Source organism: Arachis stenosperma, chromosome 5 (assembly GCF_014773155.1).
Source record: "Arachis stenosperma cultivar V10309 chromosome 5, arast.V10309.gnm1.PFL2, whole genome shotgun sequence".
Taxonomy (NCBI): domain Eukaryota; kingdom Viridiplantae; phylum Streptophyta; class Magnoliopsida; order Fabales; family Fabaceae; genus Arachis; species Arachis stenosperma.
The window spans coordinates 59,771,925-59,795,109 of NC_080381.1; the positions used below are offsets into that span (position 1 = coordinate 59,771,925).

Here is a 23,185-nt window from a genome sequence, read left to right on the forward strand (position 1 = left end):
TCAAGGAATCTCTATACTGTGACATAGAGGATTCCATATTTTCTGGTTCTCTTCTCTTTCATATGAGCAGGAGCAAAGACAAAGGCATTCTTGTTGAAGCTGACCATGAACCTGAAAGGACCTTGAAGCGAAAGCTAAGAGAAGCTAAGGCACAACTCTCTGTAGAGGACCTAACAGAAATCTTCAAAGAAGAAGAACCCATGGCAGCCGAAAATAACAACAATGCCAACAATGCAAGGAAGGTGCTTGGTGACTTTACTGCACATACTCCCGACTTCTATGGGAGAAGCATCTCTATCCCTGCCATTGGAGCAAACAACTTTGAGCTTAAGCCTCAATTGGTTTCTCTAATGCAACAAAATTGCAAGTTCCATGGACTTCCATTGGAAGATCCTCATCAGTTCTTAGCTGAGTTCTTGCAAATCTGTGACACTGTCAAGACTAATGGGGTTGACCCTGAGGTCTACAGACTTATGCTATTCCCTTTTGCTGTAAGAGACAGAGCTAGAGTATGGTTGGACTTACAACCTAAAGACAGCCTGAACTCTTGGGAAAAGCTAGTCAATGCCTTCTTGGCAAAGTTCTTTCCACCTCAAAAATTGAGTAAGCTTAGAGTGGAAGTCCAAACCTTCAGACAGAAGGAAGGTGAGTCCCTCTATGAAGCTTGGGAAAGATACAAACAATTAATCAGAAAATGTCCTTCTGACATGCTTTCTGAATGGAGCATCATAGGTATTTTCTATGATGGTCTGTCTGAACTATCCAAGATGTCTTTGGATAGCTCTGCTGGAGGATCTCTTCATCTGAAGAAGACGCCTACAAAAGCTCAAGAGCTAATTGAAATGGTTGCAAATAACCAATTCATGTACACTTCTGAAAGGAATCCTGTGAACAGTGGGACAAATCAGAAGAAAGGAGTTCTTGAGATTGATACTCTGAATGCCATATTGGCTCAGAACAAAATATTGACTCAGTAAGTCAACTTGATTTCTCAAAGTCTGTCTGGAATGCAAAATGCACCAAGCAGTACTAAGGATGCTTCATCTGAAGAAGAAGCTTATGATCCTGAGAACCCTTCAATGGAAGAGGTGAATTACCTAGGAGAACCCTATGGAAACACCTATAATTCTTCATGGAGAAATCACCCAAATTTCTTATGGAAGGATCAACAGAGACCTCAACAAGGTTTCAACAACAATAATGGTGGAAGAAACAGGTTTAGCAATGGCAAGCCTATTCCATCATCTTCTCAGCAACAGACAGAGAATTCTAAGCAGAACCACTCTGACTTAGCAACCATGGTCTCTGATCTAATCAAAACCACTCAAAGTTTCATGACTGAAACAAGGTCCTCCATTAGGAATTTGGAGGCACAAGTGGGACAGCTGAGCAAGAAAATTACTGAACTCCCTCCTAGTACTCTTCCAAGCAATACAGAAGAAAATCCAAAAGGAGAGTGCAAGGCCATCAACATGGCCGAATTTGGAGAGGAAGGAGAGGAAGTGAACGCCACTGAGGAAGACCTCATTGGGCGTGCACTAGCCTCCACTGAGTTCCCCAATGAGGAACCATGGGAATCTGAGGCTCAAAATGAGACCATAGAGATTCCATTGGACCTACTTCTGCCATTCATGAGCTCTGATGAGTATTCTTCCTCTGAAGAGGATGAGTATGTCACTGAAGAGCAAGTTGCTAAATACCTTGGAGCAATCATGAAGCTAAATGACAAGTTATTTGGAAATGAGACTTGGGAGAACAAACCTCCTTTGCTCACCAAAGAACTGGATGACTTGTCTAGGCAGAAATTACCTCAAAAGAGACAAGATCCTGGGAAGTTTTCAATACCTTGTACCATAGGCACCATGACCTTAAAGAAGGCTCTGTGTGACTTAGGGTCAAGTGTAAACCTCATGCCTCTCTCTGTAATGGAGAAGCTAGGGATCTTTGAGGTGCAAGCTGTAAGAATCTCACTGGAGATGGCAGACAATTCAAGAAAACAAGCTTATGGACTAGTAGAGGATGTTCTGGTGAAGATTGAAGACCATTACATCCCTGCTGATTTCATAGTCCTAGAGACTGGGAAGTGCATGGACGAATCCATCATCCTTGGCAGACCCTTCCTAGCCACAGCAAAGGCTGTGATTGATGTGGACAGAGGAGAATTGACCATTCAAGTGAATGAAGGATCCTTAGTGTTTAAGGCTCAAGGATATCCCTCTGTCACCATGGAGAGGAAGCATGAAGAGCTTCTCTCAAATCAGAGTCAAACAGAGCCCCCACAGTCAAACTCTAAGTTTGGTGTTGGGAGGCCACAACCAAACTCTAAGTTTGGTGTTGAACCACCACATTCAAACTCTAAGTTTGGTGTTGGGAGGTTCCAACATTGCTCTGAGCATTTGTGAGGCTCCATGAGAGCCCTCTGTCAAGCTACTGACAATAAAGAAGCGCTTGTTGGGAGGCAACCCAATGTTATATTTTATCTATTTTCCTTTGCTATTTTATATTTTCTGTAGGTTGATGATCATGAGAAGTCACAAAAACAATTGAAAAAGCAAAAACAGAATGAAAAATAGAAAGAAAAATAGCACACCCTGGAGGAAGATGTTACTGGCGTTTAAACGCCAGTAAGGCTAGCAGTTGGGCGTTTAACGCCCAGTCTGGCACCATTCTGGGCGTTTAACGCCAGAAAGGGGCACCAGACTGGCGTTAAACGCCAGGAAAGGGCAAGAACCTGGCGTTAAACGCCAGAAATGGGCACCAGCCCGGCGTTTAACGCCAGAATTGGCTAAAAACGCAAATTTGCATGCCACTTGGTGCAGGGATGACTTTTCCTTGACACCTCAGGATCTGTGGACCCCACAGGATCCCCACCAACCCCACCACTCTCTCTCTTCTTCCCCATTCACCAATCACCTCAATACCTCTTCCCCAAAAACCCTTCACCTATCAAATCCCATCTTCTCTTCACCACTCACATCCATCCTCTACAAAACCCCACCTACCCCACCCTTCAAATTCAAACCACTTTCCCTCCCAAACCCACCCATACATGACCGAACCATGAGCCCCCCTCTCCTATATAACCCTTCTTCACCCCTTCATTTTCCAACAACCTAAACATCACTTCTCCCCCTCTTTGGCCGAACACAAAGCCATTCCCTTCTTCCTCATTTCTTCTTCTTCTACTCTCTTCTTTCTTCTTTTGCTCGAGGACGAGCAAACCTTTTAAGTTTGGTGTGGTAAAAGCATTGCTTTTTGTTTTTCCATAACCATTTATGGCATCCAAGGCCAGAGAAACCTCTAGAAAGAGGAAAGGGAAGGCAAAAGCTTCCACCTCCGAGTCATGGGAGACGGAGAGATTCATCTCAAGGGTGCATCAAGACCACTTCTATGAAGTTGTGGCCTTGAAGAAGGTGATCCCCGAGGTCCCTTTTTCACTCAAAAAGAGTGAATATCCGGAGATCCGACATGAGATCCGAAGAAGAGGTTGGGAAGTTCTCACCAACCCCATTCAACAAGTCGGAATCTTAATGGTTCAAGAGTTCTATGCCAATGCATGGATCACCAAGAGCCATGATCAAAGTGTGAACCCGAACCCAAAGAATTGGCTTACAATGGTTCGGGGGAAATACTTAGATTTTAGTCCGGAAAATGTGAGGTTGGCATTCAACTTGCCCATGATGCAAGGAGATGAACATCCTTACACTAGAAGGGTCAACTTTGATCAAAGGTTGGACCAAGTCCTCACTGACATTTGTGAAGAGGGCGCTCAATGGAAGAGAGATTCAAGAGGGAAGCCGGTTCAATTGAGAAGGCATGACCTCAAACCCGTGGCTAGAGGATGGTTGGAGTTTATCCAACGCTCAATCATTCCCACTAGCAACCGGTCCGAAGTTACTCTAGACCGGGCCATCATGATCCATAGCATCATGATTGGAGAAGAAGTGGAAGTTCATGAGGTTATAGCCCAAGAACTCTATAAGGTGGCGGACAAGTCCTCCACCTTGGCAAGGTTAGCCTTTCCTCATCTCATTTGTCACCTCTGTTATTCAGTAGGAGTTGACATAGAAGGAGACATCCTCATTGATGAGGACAAGCCCATCACTAAGAAAAGGATGGAGCAAACAAGAGACCCCTCTCATCATGAGATCCCTAAGATGCCTCAAGGGATGCACTTTCCTCCACAAGACTATTGGGAGCAAATTAACACCTCCCTAGGAGAATTGAGTTCCAACATGGGACAACTAAGGGTGGAGCATCAAGAACATTCCATCCTCCTCCATGAAATTAGAGAAGATCAAAGAATCATGAGAGAGGAGCAACAAAGACAAGGAAGAGACATTGAGGAGCTCAAGCACTCCATAAGACCTTCAAGAGGAAGAACAAGCCGCCATCACTAAGGTGGACCCGTTCTTTAATCTCCTTGTTCTTTATTTTTCTGTTTTTCGAAAATTATGCTTTATGTTTATCCATGTTTGTGTCTTATGATCATTAGTATCTATGCCTTAAAGTTATGAATGTCCTATGAATCCATCACCTTTCTTAAATAAACAATGTTCTTAATTGAAAAGGAGAAAAATTGCATGAATTTTGAATTTTATAGCAGTTTAATTATTTTGATGTGGTGGCAATACTTTTTGTTTTCTGAATGTATGCTTGAACAGTGCATATGTCTTTTGAATTTGTGGTTCATGAATGTTGGCTCTTGAAAGAATGATGAAAAAGGAGACATGTTACTGAGGATCTGAAAAATCATAAAAATGATTCTTGAAGCAAGAAAAAGCAGTGAATACAAAAAAAAGGAGAGAGAAAGAAAAAGAAAGAAATAAAGTGTGATCCAAGGCAAAAAGAGTGTGCTTAAGAACTCTGGACACCTCTAATTGGGGACTCTAGCAAAGCTGAGTCACAATCTGAAAAGGTTCACCCAATTATGTGTCTGTGGCATGTATGTATCCGGTGGTAATACTGGAAGACAGAGTGCTTTGGGCCACGGCCAAGACTCAATAAGTAGCTGTGTTCAAGAATCATCATACTTAACTAAGAGAATCAATAACACTATCTGGATTCTGAGTTCCTAAAGAAGCCAATCATTCTGAATTTCAAAGGATAAAGTGAGATGTCAAAACTATTCAGAGGCAAAAAGCTAAAAGCCCCGCTCATCTAATTAATACTGATCTTCATAGATGTTTTTGGAATTCATTGCATATTCTCTTCTTTTTATCTTATTTGATTTTCAGTTGCTTGAGGACAAGCAACAATTTAAGTTTGGTGTTGTGATGAGGGGATAATTTGTACGCTTTTTGGCATTGTTTTTAGTATGTTTTTAGTATGATCTAGTTAGTTTTTAGTATGTTTTTATTAGTTTTTAGCTAAAATTCACTTTTCTGGACTTTACTGTGAGTTTGTGTGTTTTTCTGTGATTTCAGGTATTTTCTGGCTGAAATTGAGGGACCTGAGCAAAAATCTGATTCAGAGACTGAAAAGGACTGCAGATGCTGTTGGATTCTGACCTCCCTGCACTCGAAGTGGATTTTCTGGAGCTACAGAAGCCCAATTGGCGCGCTCTCAACGGCGTTGGAAAGTAGACATCCTGGGCTTTCCAGCAATTATGATAGTCCATACTTTGCCCAAGATTTGATGTCCCAAACCGGCGTTCAAAGTCACCTTCAGAATTTCCAGCGTTAAACGCTGGAACTGGCACAAGAATGGGAGTTAAACGCCCAAACTGGCACCAAAGCTGGCGTTTAACTCCAAGGGAAGTCTCTACACGAAAATGCTTCAATGCTCAGCCCAAGCACACACCAAGTGGGCCCAGAAGTGGATTTTTATGTCATTTACTCATCTCTGTACACCTTAGGCTACTAGTTCTCTATAAGTAGGACCTTTTACTATTGTATTTTCATCTTCTGATCTTTGGAATCTTTTGATCTTTAGATCTTTTGATCACTTTGGGAGGCTGGCCATTCGGCCATGCCTAGACCTTGTTCTTATATATTTTCAACGGTGGAGTTTCTACACACCATAGATTAAGGTGTGGAGCTCTGCTGTACCTCGAGTATTAATGCAATTACTATTGTTCTTCTATTCAATTCCGCTTGTTCTTTGTCCAAGATATCATTTGTTCTTCAACTTGATGAATGTGATGATCCGTGACACTCATCATCATTCTCACCTATGAACGTGTGACTGACAACCACCTCCGTTCTACCTTAGATTGGGTGAATATCTCTTAGATTCCTGATACACGATGCATGGTTGATCGCCTGACAACCGAGTGCTCGCCTGACAAACGAGCCAGCCATTCCGTGAGATCAGAGTCTTCGTGGTATAGGCAAGAACTGATGGCGGCATTCAAGAGAATCCGGAAGGTCTAACCTTGTCTGTGGTATTCTGAGTAGGATTCAATGATTGAATGACTGTGACGTGCTTCAAACTCCTGAGGGCGGGGTGTTAGTGACAGACGCAAAAGAATCACTGGATTCTATTCTGGCCTGATCGAGAACCGACAGATGGATAGCCGTGCCGTGACAGGGTACGTTGAACATTTCCACTGAGAGGATGGGAGGTAGCCACTGACAACGGTGAAACCCTTGCATAAGCTTGCCATGGAAAGGAGTAAGAAGGATTGGATGAAGACAGTAGGAAAGCAGAGAGACGGAAGGGACAAGCATCTTCATACGCTTATCTGAAGCTCTCACCAATGATATGCATAAGTATCTCTATCTTTATCTTTATGTTTTATTCATATATCATCTATACCCATTTGAGTCTGCCTGACTAAGATTTACAAGGTGACCATAGCTTGCTTCATACCAACAATCTCCGTGGGATCGACCCTTACTCGCGTAAGGTTTATTACTTGGATGACCCAGTGCACTTGCTGGTTAGTTGTGCGAAGTTGTAGTGATCACAATTTCGTGCACCACATTGTCTGTTAGTTAGTCTCTCACTTGTGTTAGTACACCCAAGAGCTAGGAGCTGTAGAGTGGTTAGGCTAGCCTGGGTGCCAGCTTAGCGGCTTTTTGTATGGGCCAAGCCCTGGGAGTGTCGTGTATATATTAGCTACGTAGGATGACGAGGATGTAAACTGACTTGATCTTTTGTGAACGCTACATGTTTTGTTACAGTGTACATGATGTGTATTATCAGCTGTATTTCTATGTTTCTTTATGCTGTTTTTCTATTACTCTCAATGTATGCCTGTTTATTTTACCTTGTCACCCGCAGCGATATAACGAATAAAAAAAAGTTACTCGTAAAATTGGCATCGTTCTAACAAGGCACAGGCTCATATATTAAGTAATAGTTAATAATTAGGAAGGACAAGTTGGTAACACTTGGCTTCTTGTATGACCATGGCATACTGGGAGTTGGGTCATTACAATTTCGTATCAGAGCAGTTCGTTCCCAATAGAGCCTGGGGAGTGGACTGACTATGCTTCATTGCATATTCTGCTTGTGTGTCTCATGCTGTTAGGGTATCTTCAAGATACATTTGGCATGAATGTCTATGAGTGCTCATTTTGGGAATGTTCATGACTAACTTGAGATATTATGACTGATCACCTTAATGTTGATTGTTTGGTGCAGATAGGACCTTAATAACTGTGAATAGGCATAGTTTAATCGAGTTTCGAATGATGAATCGATGCGAGGCACAACTATCTTCATAGCTATTATAATCTCCATGGCTATGGCTATGTTAGATTTGGATGCTGTAAGGAACGAACGCTTGTTTTACTTGTGAGGAATCTGGACACACAGCTAGGATCTACCTAAGAAAATTTGTTCGGAATCTAGTACAAACCCAGCAACAAGGTCGAGTGTTTGCTATGACTACTGATGATGTTATGCAATCAGATGCCCTGATCCAAGGTCAGTGTTATGTCAAAAATCGATTTCTAACTGTACTGTATGACTCGGGTGCATCACATTCCTTTATTTCTTTAACTATTGCTCGTGAGTTGGGACTAGATTTCTCTGAGTTGAACTTTGATCTAATTGTCCATACACCTGCATCCCAAAATGCTTTGACCAGTTTAATGTGCTTGCAAGTACCATTCACTATTAGGAACAAAACTTTTATACATGATATAATCTGTTTGACTCTATGTGGTTTAGAAGTTATTCTAGGATTATATTGGTTATCTAAGTATCATGTTTTCCTTGATTGCTATGAGATAATTGCTGTTATTCAATCTGATAGTTTAGATATTAAACCATTTCTGTCTCATACTTTATATCTGAATTCCGTAAGAGTTACCTTAGACGGAAGTGATTGTGAGGGGTACATTCTGTTAGCGGCTAGCCCGAATGATAGTGAACTAAGTTTAGAACGAATCCGAGTGGTAAAGGAATTTCCTGATGTTTTTCCAGACGACATACCTGAGTATCCTCCTCAGCGAGAGATAGAATTCAGCATTGAACTAGTACCTGGAACTGGACCGATTTCCATAGCACTGTACCGGATGTCACCATTGGAACTTGAAGATTTGAAGAAGCAGTTGGATGAGCTACTTGGAAAGAAATTTATTCGTCCTAGTCCATCACCTTGGGAGCTCCAGTATTACTAGTAAAGAAGAAGGATGGTGGAATGAGACTTTGCGTAGATTACCAACAGCTAAATAAAGTCACTATCAAGAACAAGTATCCACTTCCACGGATAGATGATTTGATGGATCAGTTGAAAGGTGCAATTGTGTTCTCGAAGATTGATTTGCGATCGGGCTATCACCAGATTCGAGTGAAAAATCAGATATACCGAAGACTGCATTTAGAACTCGATGTGGTCACTATGAGTATACGGTTATGTCATTTGGAATAACTAATGCTCCTACAATTTTCACGGATTATGATGAGCTGATAATTTATACGCTTTTTGGCATTATTTTTATATAGTTTTTAGTATGATTTAGTTAGTTTTTAGTATATATTTATTAGTTTTTAAGAAAAATTTATATTTTTGGACTTTACTATGAGTTTGTGTGTTTTTCTGTGATTTCAGGTATTTTCAGGCTGAAATTGAGGGACCTGAGCAAAAATCTGATTCAGAGGCTGACAAAGGACTGCAGATGCTGTTGGATTCTGACCTCCCTACACTCGAAGTGGATTTTCTAGAGCTACAGAACTCCAAATGGAGCGCTCTCAACTGCGTTGGAAAGTAGACATCCAAGGTTTTCCAGCAACATACAATAGTTCATACTTTGCGCGCGTTTTGACGATGTAAAATGGCGTCAAAACGCCAGCTCTCTGCCCTTTTCTAGCGTCAAAATGCCAAAACTGGCATAAAAGTTGGAGTTAAACGACCAAACTGGCACCAAAGCTGGTGTTTAACTCCAAGGAAGACCTCTAGTAGCTAGTTTCATTATAAATAGGACCTTTTACTATTGTATTCGGATCTTTGGAATTTGACATCTTTGGAACATTTTCCTTAGACATTGGGGGCTGGCCTCACGGCCATGCCTACGTCACTTATGTATTTTCAACGGTGGAGTTTCTACACACCATAGATTAAGGTGCTGAGCTCTACTATTCCTCGAGTATTAATGCAATTACTACTACTTTCTATTCAATTCAAGCTTATTCTTGTTCTAAGATATTCACTCGCACTTCAACCTATGAATGTGATGATCTGTGACACTCATCATCATTCTCACTTATGAACGCGTGACTGACAACCACTTCCGTTCTACTTAAGAGTGAGCGTGTATCTCTTAGCCTCCATTCCGAAAGATCGGAGTCTTCGTGGTATAAGCTAGAATTATTGGCGGCCATTCCTGAGATCCGAAAAGTCTAAACCTTATCTGTGGTATTCCGAGTAGGATCTGGGAAGGGATGACTGTGACGAGCTTTAAACTCGCAAGTGTTGGGCGTAGTGACAGACGCAAAAGGATCACTGGATTCTATTCCAACATGATCGAGAACCGACAGATGATTAGCCGTGTGGTGACAGTGCACATGGACCTTTTTCACTGAGAGGACGGAAAGTAGCCATTGACAATGGTGATGCCCAACATACAGCTTGCCATGGAAAGGAGTATGAAGGATTGGATGAAGGCAGTAGGAAAGTAGATATTCAAGAGGGATGAAGCATCTCCATACGCTTATCTGAAATTCCCACCAATGAATTACATAAGTATCTCTATCTTTACTTTATGTTTATTTATATTTTAATTATCAAACTCCATAACCATTTTAATCCGCCTGACTGAGATTTACAAGGTGACCATAGCTTGCTTCAAGCCGACAATCTCCGTGGGATCGACCCTTACTCACGTAAGGTTTATTACTTGGACGACCCAGTGCACTTGCTAATTAGTTGTGCGGAGTTGTGAAGAAAGTGCTGAGATTATGAACGCACATACCAAGTTGAGTGCCATTGTTAGAGATCACAATTTCGTGCACCAGATTACATGAATCATATTTTTCGTCCGTACATTGATCAGTTCGTAGTAGTTTTCATAGACGATATTCTCATTTATTCGAAGACAGAAAGAAAGCATGAAGAGCATCTAAGGACTGTATTGCAAATACTGAGGGCTCGGAAGTTATATGCTAAACTATCAAAGTGTGAATTCTGGACAGATAATGTGGCATTTTTGGGACATGTTATATCACATAGAGGAATGGCAGTGGATCCTTCAAAAATTGAAGCAGGAGTGTAATGGGAACCACCTACGACCGTTACAGAAGTTCGAAGTTTTCTCGAACTTGCTGGCTATTACCGGAGGTTCATCAAAGGATTTTCACAGATAGCCTTACCTTTGACTTACCTTACATGAAAGGAAGTTCCATTTATCTGGACGGCTGACTGTGATAGAAGTTTCAAGATGCTTAAGGAAACGTTAACAGCTGCACCTGTATTAATACTACCCGACCCATAGAAACCTTTTGAAGTATACTGTGACGCCTCTCATAAAGGACTTGGGTGTGTGCTGATGCAAGACGAAAATGTGGTGGCTTATGCTTCCCGGCAGCTGAGACCTCATGAACAAAATTATCCGACGCATAACTTGGAGTTGGCTGTAGCGGTGTTTGCTCTGAAGATCTGGAGGCACTATTTGTATGGCGCTCAACTAGAAGTTTTCTCGGATAACAAAAGTTTAAAGTATATCTTTGACCAGAAAGATCTTAATATGCGACAGTGAAGGTGGATGGAATTTTTGAAGGACTATGATTTCAAGTTAAGTTATCACCCAGGGAAAGCGAACGTGGTGGCACTTTGAGCAGGAAGAATTTGAGTATCTCTTGGATGATGATAAAAGAAGAGAAGCTACTTACGAAATTTGAGGACCTTAAGTTGGCTATGACTGAGATGTCAAGTGGAGTCCATTTGGCGCAGTTGCATATAACACCAGATTTTAGTATTAGGATTTAGCAAGCACAAGCACAGGACTCAGAAATGATGACGATGCTGAAATGGATGAAAGTAGAGGAACCAGAAGCTATAAGACAAGATCATAGCGGTCTCTAGAGATACAAGAACAGAATTTGTGTGCCTAGCTCTAGAGATCTGCGACAAGGGATTCTTGCAGAAGCCCATCAAAGTAGATTTTCTATGCATCCTAGAGTGACAAAGATGTATCAAAATTTGAAACAAATGTTCTGGTGGCCGGGCTTAAAGAAAGAGGTAGCTAACTATGTCTCAAAATGTTTAACTTGCCAGAAGGAGAAGGTGGAACATCAAAAACCGTCAGGAACCCTGTGGTGCACGAAATTGTGATCTCAATGGCGCCAACAACTTGGTACGCACAATTGTAATCTCAACCCTTTTTCACAACTTCGCACAACTAACCAGCAAGTGCAATGGGTCATCCAAGTAATAAACCTTAGTGAGTAAGGGTCGATCCCATGGAGATTGTCGGCTTGAAGTAAGCTATGGTCATCTTGTAAATCTCAGTCAGGAGGATTCAAATGGTTATGGAGTTTTGATAATTAAAAGATAAATAAACATAAAATAAAGATAGAGATACTTATGTAATTCATTGGTGGGAATTTCAGATAAGCGTATGGAGATGTGTTGTTCCTTCTGAATCTCTGCTTTCCTACTGCCCTCATCCAATCCTTCATACTCCTTTCTATGGCAAGCTATATGTTGGGGGATCAACATTGTCAATGGCTACCGTCCGTCCTCTTAGTGAAAATGATCCAAATGCGCTGTCACCGCACGGCTAATCATCTGTCGATTCTCACTCATGTTGGAATAGGATCCATTGATCCTTTTGCGTCTGTCACTATGCCCAACACTTGCGAGTTTGAAGCTCGTCACAGTCATCCCATCCCAGATCCTACTCGGAATACCACAGTCAAGGTTTAGACTTTCCGGATCTCAAGAATGCGGCCAATTGATTCTAGCTTATACCACAAAGACTCTTATCATGTACCAGAAGGCTAAGAGATATACATTCAAGCTTGTTTGCATGTAGAACGGGAGTGTTTGTCAAGCACGCATTCGTAGGTTGAGAATGATGATGAGTGTCACATAATCATCACATTCATCATGTTCTTGTGTGCGAATGGATATCTTAGAATAGGAATAAGCATGAATTGAATAGAAAATAGTAGTAATTGCATTGATACTCGAGGAACAGCAGAGCTCCACACCTTAATCTATGGTGTGTAGAAACTCCACCGTTGAAAATACATAAGTGATGATTGTCCAGGCATGGCCGAATGGCCAGCCCCCAAAGTCTAAGGACTAAACGTCCACAGATCCCCTCATTCGAGTACAATAGTAAAAAGTCCTATTTATACTAGACTAGTTACTAGGGTTTACAGAAATAAGTAAATGATGCAGAAATCCACTTCTGGGCCCACTTGGTGTGTGCTTGGGCTGAGCATTGAAGCTTTCATGTGTAAGACTATTCTTGGAGTTAAACGCCAGTTTGCAGCCTGTTTTAGGCGTTTAACTCTAGCTTGTAACTTGTTTCTGGCGTTTAATGCAAGAATAGGGCAGGGAGTTGGCATTTGAACGCCAATTTGTGTCATCAAAACTCGAGCAAAGTATGGACTATTATATATTGCTGGAAAGCCCTGAATGTCTACTTTCCAACGCAATTAAGAGCGCGCCATTTGGGTTGATGGAGCTCCGAAAAATCCATTTCGAGTGAAGAGAGGTCAGAATCCAACATCATCAGCAGCCCTTTTTCAACATATGAATAAGATTTTTTGCTTAGGTCCCTCAATTTCAGCCAGAAAATACATGAAATCATAGAAAAATACACAAACTCATAGTAAAGTCCAGAAATGTAAATTTTGCTTAAAAACTAATAAAAATATACTAAAAAGTGAATAAAACATACTAAAAACTATATAAAAACAATTCCAAAAAGCGTATAAATTATCTGCTCATCACCCTGCAACCCTTAGAAATACCACAATGGAAATAGGAGCAGATCACTATGGATTTTGTCACGGGATTGCCATGGACCTTGATGAGCGGATAATTTATACGCTTTTTGGCATTGTTTTTAGGTAGTTTTTAGTAAGTTCAAGCTACTTTTAGGGATGTTTTCATTAGTTTTTATGTTAAATTCACATTTCTGGACTTTACTATGAGTTTGTGTGTTTTTCTGTGATTTCAGGTAAATTCTGGCTGAAATTGAGAGACTTGAGCAAAACTCTGAAAAAGGCTGACAAAAGGACTGCTGATGCTGTTGGAATCTGACCTCCCTGCACTCAAAATGGATTTTCTGGAGCTACAGAACTCCAAATGGCGCGCTCTCAACGGAGTTGGAAAGTAGACATCCAGAGCTTTCCAGCAATATATAATAGTCCATACTTTGTTCGGAAATTGACGACGTAACTTGGCGTTGAACGCCAAGTACATGCTGCTGTCTGGAGTTAAACGCCAGAAAAACGTCATGATCCGGAGTTGAATGCCCAAAACACGTCATAACTCGGAGTTCAACTCCAAGAGAAGCCTCAGCTCGTGGATTGATCAAGCTCAGCCCAAACACACACCAAGTGGGCCCCGGAAGTGGATTTATGCATCAATTACTTACTCATGTAAACCCTAGTAGCTAGTCTAGTATATATAGGACATTTATCTATTGTATTAGACATCTTTTGACCACTTTAATCTCTTTATTCATTCGGTCACTTGATCATGGAGAGGGCTGGCCATTCGGCCATGCCTGAATCTTATGTATTTTCAACGGTGGAGTTTCCTGCACACCATAGATTAAGGGTGTGGAGCTCTGCTGTACCTCAAGTATTAATGAAATTCTATTTTCTTTTATTCAATTCCTCTTTTATTCTTATTCGAAGATATTCATTCGTACCCAAGAACATGATGAATGTGATGAGTTAGATAACCCTCATTATCATTCTCACTTATGAACGCGCGTGATTGACAACCACTTCCGTTCTACATGCAACCGAGCTTGAATGCGTATCTCTTAGATTCCCCAACGAATCTTCGTGGTATAGCTAGATAGATGGCGGCATTTATGAGGATCCGAAAAGTCTCACCTTGTCTGTGGTATTCCGAGTAGGATCCTGGGAATCCGGAAAGTCTAACCTTGTCTGTGGTATTCCGAGTAGGATTCCGGTAATGAATGACTGTGACGTGCTTCAAACTTGCAAGTGCTTGACAACCACCGTTCTACAGCAACCGAGCTTGAATGCGTATCTCTTAGATTCCCAAGAATCTCGTGGTATAACTAGATAGATGGCGGCATTTATGAGATCCGAAAGTCTCACCTTGTCTGTGGTATTCCGAGTAGGATCCTGGGAATCCGGAAAGTCTAACCTTGTCTGTGGTATTCCGAGTAGGATTCCGGTAATGAATGACTGTGACGTGCTTCAAACTTGCAAGTGCTGGGCGTTAGTGACGACGCAAAAGAATCAAGGGATTATTCCAGTAGGCGCGGGAACCACCAGTGATTAGCCGTACTGTGACAGAGTGCGTGAGCATTTTTTCACTGCGAGGATGGATGTAGCCATCAACCATGGGTGATGCCTCCAACGATTAGCCGTGCGAGTGACAGCCGCATAGATCATTTTCCCGAGAGGATTGAAAGTATCCACCGCTGATGGTGAACCCCTATACAAAGCTTGCCATGGAAAGGATAAGAAGAATGAGTTGAAGCAATAGGAGAGCAGCGTCCTTGATCATACAGCATCTCCATTCACTTATCTGAAATTCCTACCAATGAATCTGCATAAGTATTCTATCCCTTTTATTATTCCTTTTTATTTATTATTTATTCCAATAATCACAATTACCCTTAATCTGTCTAGATTTACAAGGTGACCATAGCTTGCTTCATACCAACAATCTCTGTGGGATCGACCCTTACTCACGTAAGGTTTATTAGTTGACGACCCAGTACACTGCTGGTTAGTTGAACGGAGTTGTGAATTCAACCAGTGCCACTTAAAAGCCTTCATCTCAAAATAATTAGAATATTGAATATTGTTGATCACAATTTCGTCCACCAAGTTTTTGGCGCCGTTGCCGGGATTGGTTCGAGTATGGACAACGACGTCATCTTGTTGCTCAGATTAGGTATTTTCTTTTCAAAATCTTTTTCAAAATTTTTTCTTTTATTTTTCGTTTTTCTAATATGTTTTTCGAAAAAAATTAAAGAAAATACAAAAAAAATTAGAAAATCATAAAAATCAAAAATATTTGTGTTTCTGTTTGAGTCTTGAGTAAATTTTTAAGTTTGGTGTCAATTGCATGCTTTAAAAATTTTTTGCATTTTTTTCGAAAATCCCATGCATTCATAGTGTTCTTCATGATCTTCAAGTTTGTCTTGACAAGTCTTCTTGTTGATCTTGATGATTTCTTGTTTTGTGTCTTTTGATGTTTTTCATGTGCATTTTTGCATTCATATTTTTCCATGCATTAAGATTTCTAAGTTTGGTGTCTTGCATGTTTTCTTTGCATCAAAATTTTTCAAAATTGTGTTTTGATGTTCATCATGATCATTCAAAGTTCTTGGGTGTTCATCTTGACATTCATAGCATCTTGCATGCATTCATTGTTTTGATCTAAAAATTCATGCATTGAGTATTTTTGTTGTTTTTCTCTCTCTCATAATTAAAAAATTTTAAAAATCAAAAAAATATTTTCCTTAATTCCCTCCAAATTTTCGAAATTTTGGGTTGACTTGGTCAAAAAAAATTTTCAAAATTAGTTGTTTCTTACAAGTCAAGTCAAAATTTCAATTTTAAAAATCTTATCTTTGTAAAATCTTTTTCAAAAATCATATCCTTTTCATTTTTTTTATAATTTTCGAAAATTCAAAAAAAATCTTTTTCAAAATATTTTCAAATCTTTTTCTTATCTTTACTAATTTTCCGAAAATTAGCTAACATTAATGTGATTGGTTCAAAATTTGAAGTTTGTTACTTTCTTGTTAAAAAGGTTCAATCTTTAAGTTCTAGAATCTATCTTATAGTTTCTTGTTAGTTAAGTATTTTAAAAATTAATCTTTTTCAAAATATCTTTTTCTTAAAAATCTTTTTATCTTTTTATCTTATCTTTTTCAAAAACTTTATCTTTTTCAAAATTTGATTTCAAAATATCTTATCTAACTTCTTATCCTCTTATCTTTTTCAATTTTGATTTCAAATCTTTTTCAATTAACTAACTAACTTCTTGTTTGTTTCTTATCTTTTTCAAAACCACCTAACTACTTTTCCCTATCTAATTTTCGAAAATATCTCATCCCTTTTTCAAAAAATTCTTTTTTTTTTAATTAATTGTTTCATGTTTAATTTTAATTACATTTTATCTTTAATTTTCGAAAATCACTAACCCCTTTTTAAAATTATTTTCGAAATTCTCTTTCTTCTTTCTTCTTCTATTTAATTTAATTTACTAACACTTCTCTCCACCTCTCTTCATAAAATCCGAACCCTCTTCCTCTCTTATACCCCCTTTTTTTCTACTAACATAAAGGAATCTCTATACTGTGACATAGAGGATTCCTCTTCTTTTCTTGTTTTTCTTCTCTTTCATATGAGCAGGAACAGGGATAAAGGCACTCTTGTTGAAATTGATCCAGAACCTGAAAGGACCTAAGAGAAAATTAAGAGAAGCTAAATTACAACAATCCAGAAGTAACCTTTTAGAAATTTTCGAACAAGAAGGAGATGGCAGCCGAAAATAATAATAATGCCAAGGAGAATGCTTGGAGACTTCACAAAGCCAACGTCCAAGTTTGATGGAAGAAGCATCTCCATTCCTGCCATTGGAGCCAATAACTTTGAGCTAAAGCCTCAACTAGTTGCTTTGATGCAACAAAACTGCAAGTTTTATGGACTTCCATCTGAAGATCCTTATCAGTTTTTAACTGAGTTCTTGCAGATCTGTGAGACTGTAAAGACGAATGGAGTTGATCCTGAAGTCTACAGACTCATGCTTTTCCCTTTTTGCTATAAGAGACAGAGCTAGATATGGTTGGATTCACAACCCAAGGATAGCCTGGACTCATGGGATAAGCTGGTCACTGCCTTCTTGGATAAATTCTTTCCTCCTCAAAAGCTGAGCAAGCTAAGAGTGGATGTTCAAACCTTCAAACAAAAAGATGGTGAATCCCTCTATGAAGCTTGGGAAAGATACAAGCAGCTGACCAAAAGATGTCCATCTGACATGTTTTCAGAATGGACCATATTAGATATATTCTATTATGGTCTCTCTGAATTTTCGAAAATGTCATTGGATCATTCTGCAGGTGGATCTATTCACTGAAGAAAACGCCTGAAGAGCTCAAGAACTCATTGACATGGTTGCAAATAACCAGTTCATGTACACTTCTGAGAGGAATTCCGTGAACAATGGGATACCTCAGAAGAAAGGAGTTCTTGAAATTGATACTCTGAATGCCATATTGGCTCAGAACAAAGTGTTGACTCAACAGGTCAACATGATCTCTCAAAATCTGAATGGATTGCAACATGCATCCAACAGTACTAGAGAGGCAGCTTCTGAAGAAGCTTATGATCCTGAGAACCCTGCCATGGCAGAGGTTAATTACATGGGTGAACCTTATGGAAACACCTATAACTCATCATGGAGAAATCATCCAAATTTCTCCTGAAAGGATCAACAAAAGCCTCAACAAGGCTTTAACAATGGTGGACGCAATAGGCTGAACAATAGTAAGCCATATCTATCATCTTCTCAGCAACAGACAGAGAACTCTGAACAAACCAATTCTAATTTAGCCAATATAGTCTCTGATCTGTCAAAGGCCACTTTCAGTTTCATGAATGAAACAAGATCCTCCATTAGAAATCTGGAGGCACAAGTGGGCCAGCTGAGTAAGAAAGTTATTGAAACTCCTCCCAGTATTCTCCCAAGCAATACAGAAGAAAATCCAAAAGGAGAGTGCAAGGCCATTGACATAGTCAATATGGCCGAATGCACAAAGGAGGAGGACGAAAATCCTAGTGAGGAAGACCTCCTGGGACGTTCCTCAAGCAAGAAGGAGTTTCCTATTAAGGATCCTGAGGAATCTGAAGCTCATCTAGACCATAGAGATTCCTTTAAATCTCCTTCTGCCATTCATGAGCTCTGAAGAATATTCATCCTCTGAAGAGAACGAAGATGTACTGGAGAGCAAGTTGCTCAATACTTAGGAGCTATCATGAAACTGAATGCCAAGCTGTTTGGTAATGAGACTTGGAAAGTGAACCTCCTTGCTCATTAGTGAACTAGATACTTGGATTCAGAAACTCTACCTCAAAAAAACAAGATCCTGGCAAGTTCTTAATACCTTGCACCATTGGCACCATGAGCTTTGAAAAAGCTCTATGTGATCCTGGTCAGGGATAAATCTTATGCCACTCTCTGTAATGGAGAAGCTGGGAATCATTGAGTACAACCTACCTTGTTCTCATTACAATTGTGAGGCCACAACCAAACTAAGTTTGGTGTTCAAACCCCATATCCAAACTCTAAGTTTGGTGTTGGGACTACACACTAAATTGACCTGATCACCATGTGGCTCCATGAGAGCCACTGTCAAGCTATGACATTAAAGAAGCGCTTGTTGGGAGGCAACCAATTTTATTATCTAATTTTATTTTATTTTTTTTCTTGGTTTTTTTGTGTTTTATTAGGTACATGATCATGAGGAGTCACGAAAAAATCAAAAAAAATTAAAAACAGAGTCAAAAACAGAAGAAAAAATTTCACCCTGGAGGCAGCGCAGACTGGCGTTCAACGCCAGTAAGGTGCATCTGGCCGGCGTTCAACGCCAGAACAGAGCACCATTCTGGCGCTGAACGCCCAAAACAAGCAACACCTGGCGTTAAACGCCAGGATGGTGCACAGAGAGGACAAACTGGCGCTGAACGCAGAAACAAGCATGAAATGGCGTTCAACGCCAGAAACATGCATTACATGGGCGTTGAACGCCCAGAACATGCACCAATGGGCGTCTGAACGCCAGAATGATGCATGAAGGCATTTTACATGCCTATATGGTGAGGAATGGTATTTGTTTTCACCTCAGGATCTGTGGACCCCACAGGATCCTCACCTCAGGATCTGTGGACCCCACAGGATCCCCACCTACCATATTCCACCTTACCTTCTAATCCTAATTTTTGTGATGTGAATACCCTATGTCACAATTCCCAATATTCTTCATCAATCACCTCAATTCCTCTTCCCAAATTACCCCATTCACCATTCACATCAACCCACTCTTCCCCATAAACCCACTTACCTCATAAAATTCAAATTCAATTTCCCACCCATTCCCACCCAAAATGGCCGAACTCCCACCCTCCCTCCCTATAAATAACCTTCCATTCTTCTTCATTTTCACACAACACAAACCCCTTCTTCTCCCATATAGCCGAACCACTTCTCTCCTCTCTCTCTCCTACTTCTCTCCCTCTCTCTCATATTCTCTTCTTCTTCTTCTACTATTCTTTTCTTTCTTGCTCGAGGACGAGCAATTTTAAGTTTGGTGTGGTAAAAGCATAAGCTTTTTTTTGTTTTTCCATTACCAATGGCACCTAAGGCCGGAGTTTCCTCAGAAAAGGAAAGGGAAAGCAAAAGCTTCCACCTCCGAGTCATGGAGATGGAAAGATTCATCTCCAAGAGCCATCAAGACCACTTCTATGATGTTGTGGCAAAGAAGAAGGTGATCCCTGAGGTCCCTTTCAAGCTCAAAAAGAATGAGTATCCGGAAATCCGACATGAAATCCAAAGAAGAGGTTGGGAGTCATAACCAACCCCATGCAACAAGTTGGAATATTGATGGTTCAAGAGTTCTATGCTAATGCATGGATCACTAGGAACCATGATCAAAGTATGAACCCGAATCCAAAGAACTATCTCACAATGGTTCGGGGGAAATACTTAGATTTCAGTCCGGAAAATGTAAGGTTGGCGTTTCACTTACCCATGATGCAAGGTGATGAACGCCCCTACCAAGAAGGGTCAACTTTAATCAAAGGTTGGACCAAGTCCTAATGGACATTTGTGTGGAAGGCGCCCAATGGAGAATAGACTCCAAAGGCAAGCCAGTCCAACTAAGAAGACTGGACCTCAAGCCTGTAGCTAGAGGATGGTTGAAGTTCATCCAAAGATCCATCATCCCTACAAGCAACCGATCTGAAGTTACTGTGGATCGGGCCATCATGATTCATAGCATCATGATTGGAGAGGAAGTAGAAGTTCATGAAGTCATCTCCAATGAACTCTACAAAATAGCCGACAAGCCTTCACACATGGCACGGCTAGCCTTCCCCCACCTTATATGCCATCTATGTTACTCAGCTGGAGTCATCATAGATGGAGATGTCTCCATTGAAGAAGACAAGCCCATCACCAAGAAAAGGATGGAGCAAACAAGAGAAGTTCCTCACGGCCCTCAAGAAGAACATGAGGAAGTTCATCATCAACAAATGCCTCAAGGAATGCACTTTCCTCCCAACAACTATTGGGAGCAACTCAACACCTCCTTAGAAGATCTGAGCCATAATGTGGAACAACTAAGGGTGGAACATCATGAACACTCCATCATTCTCCAAGAAATAAGAGAAGATCAAAGAGCAATGAGGGAGGAGCAACAAAGGCAAGGAAGGGACATAGAAGAGCTTAAGAACATCATTGGACCTTCAAGAAGAAGACGCCACTAAAGGTGGATTCATTCCTTGCTCTTTATTTCTTTCTGTTTTCGGTTTTTAGTATGGTGTTTATTTATGTTTTGTGTCTTTATTTCATGATCATTAGTGTGTAACCATGCCTTAAAGCTATGAATAAAATCCATTAATCCTTCACCTCTCTTAAATGAAAAATGTTTTAAATCAAAAGAACAAGAAGTACATACATTTCGAATTTATTATTGAATTTAATTTAATTATATTGATGTGGTGACAATACTTTTTGTTTTCTGAATGAATGATTGAACAGTGCATATGTCTTTTGATATTGTTGTTTATGAGTGTTAAAATTGTTGGCTCTTGAAAGAATGATGAACAAAGAGAAATGTTATTGATGATCTGAAAAATCATGAAATTGATTCTTGAAGCAAGAAAAAGCAGTGAAAAAGAAGAAGCATTCGAAAAAAAAAATGGAGCTAAAAAGAGTATATAGAAAAAGAAGGAGCAGTAGAAAAAGCCAATAGCCCTTAAAACCAAAAGGCAAGGGTAAAAAGGATCCAAGGCTTTGAGCATCAATGGATAGGAGGGCCCAAGGAAATAAAATCCAGGCCTAAGCGGCTAAATCAAGCTGTCCCTAACCATGTGCTTGTGTCATGAAGGTCCAAGTGAAAAGCTTGAGACTAAGTGGTTAAAGTTGTGATCCCAGGAAAAAGAGTGTGCTTAAGAGCTCTGGACACCACTAACTGGGGACTTTAGCAAAGCTAAGTCACAATCTGAAAAGGTTCACCCAGTTATGTGTCTGTGGCATTTATGTATCCGGTGGTAATACTGGACAACAAAGTGCTTAGGGCCACGGCCAAGACTCATAAATAGCTGTGTTCAAGAATCAACATGCTTAACTAGGAAAGTCAATAACACTATCCCAAATTCTAAGTTCCCCAGAGACGCTAATCCCTCTAAACTACAAAGGAAAAAGTGAGATGCCAAAACTGTTCAGAAGCAAAAAGCTACAAGTCCCGCTCATTTAATTATAATTAATATTCATTGATATTTCTGAATTTATAGTATATTCTCTTCTTTTTATCCTATTTGATTTTCAGTTGCTTGGGGACAAGCAACAATTTAAGTTTGGTGTTGTGATGAGCGGATAATTTATACGCTTTTTGGCATTGTTTTTAGGTAATTTTTAGTAAGTTCAAGCTACTTTTAGGGATGTTTTCATTAGTTTTTATGTTAAATTCACATTTCTGGACTTTACTATGAGTTTGTGTGTTTTTCTGTGATTTCAGGTAAATTCTGGCTGAAATTGAGGGACTTGAGCAAAACTCTGAAAAAGGCTGACAAAAGGACTGCTGATGCTGTTGGAATCTGACCTCCCTGCACTCAAAATGGATTTTCTGGAGCTACAGAACTCCAAATGGCGCGCTCTCAACGGCGTTGGAAAGTAGACATCCAGAGCTTTCCAGCAATATATAATAGTCCATACTTTGTTCGGAAATTGACGACGTAACTTGGCGTTGAACGCCAAGTACATGCTGCTGTCTGGAGTTAAACGCCAGAAAAACGTCATGATCCGGAGTTGAATGCCCAAAACACGTCATAACTCAGAGTTCAACTCCAAGAGAAGCCTCAGCTCGTGGATTGATCAAGCTCAGCCCAAACACACACCAAGTGGGCCCCGGAAGTGGATTTATGCATCAATTACTTACTCATGTAAACCCTAGTAGCTAGTCTAGTATATATAGGACATTTATCTATTGTATTAGACATCTTTTGACCACTTTAATCTCTTTATTCATTCGGTCACTTGATCATGGAGAGGGCTGGCCATTCGGCCATGCCTGAATCTTTCACTTATGTATTTTCAACGGTGGAGTTTCTGCACACCATAGATTAAGGGTGTGGAGCTCTGCTGTACCTCAAGTATTAATGAAATTCTATTTTCTTTTATTCAATTCCTCTTTTATTCTTATTCGAAGATATTCATTCGTACCCAAGAACATGATGAATGTGATGAGTTAGATAACCCTCATTATCATTCTCACTTATGAACGCGCGTGATTGACAACCACTTCCGTTCTACATGCAACCGAGCTTGAATGCGTATCTC

General features: G+C 40.2%; 1 protein-coding gene and 1 non-coding gene across 2 annotated transcripts; one reads left to right on the forward strand and one right to left on the reverse strand.

The window, feature by feature from the left end:
* Positions 1 to 605: 605 nt before the first annotated feature.
* Positions 606 to 713, reverse strand: LOC130983725 (small nucleolar RNA R71). Its single transcript, XR_009087703.1, has one exon. It is a non-coding gene; the product is annotated as a small nucleolar RNA R71 (small nucleolar RNA).
* Positions 714 to 7,832: 7,119 nt separating this feature from the next.
* Positions 7,833 to 8,573, forward strand: LOC130980830 (uncharacterized). The gene has a single exon (XM_057904471.1). The coding sequence runs from the start codon at positions 7,833 to 7,835 to the stop codon at positions 8,571 to 8,573; it is 741 nt and encodes a 246-aa protein (XP_057760454.1).
* The last annotated feature ends 14,612 nt before the right edge of the window (positions 8,574 to 23,185 follow it).

Coding starts and splice junctions, on each gene's coding strand:
- LOC130980830 (XM_057904471.1), top strand. CDS start 7,833: ATGACTACTGATGATGTTATGCAATCAGATGCCCTGATCCAAGGTCAG.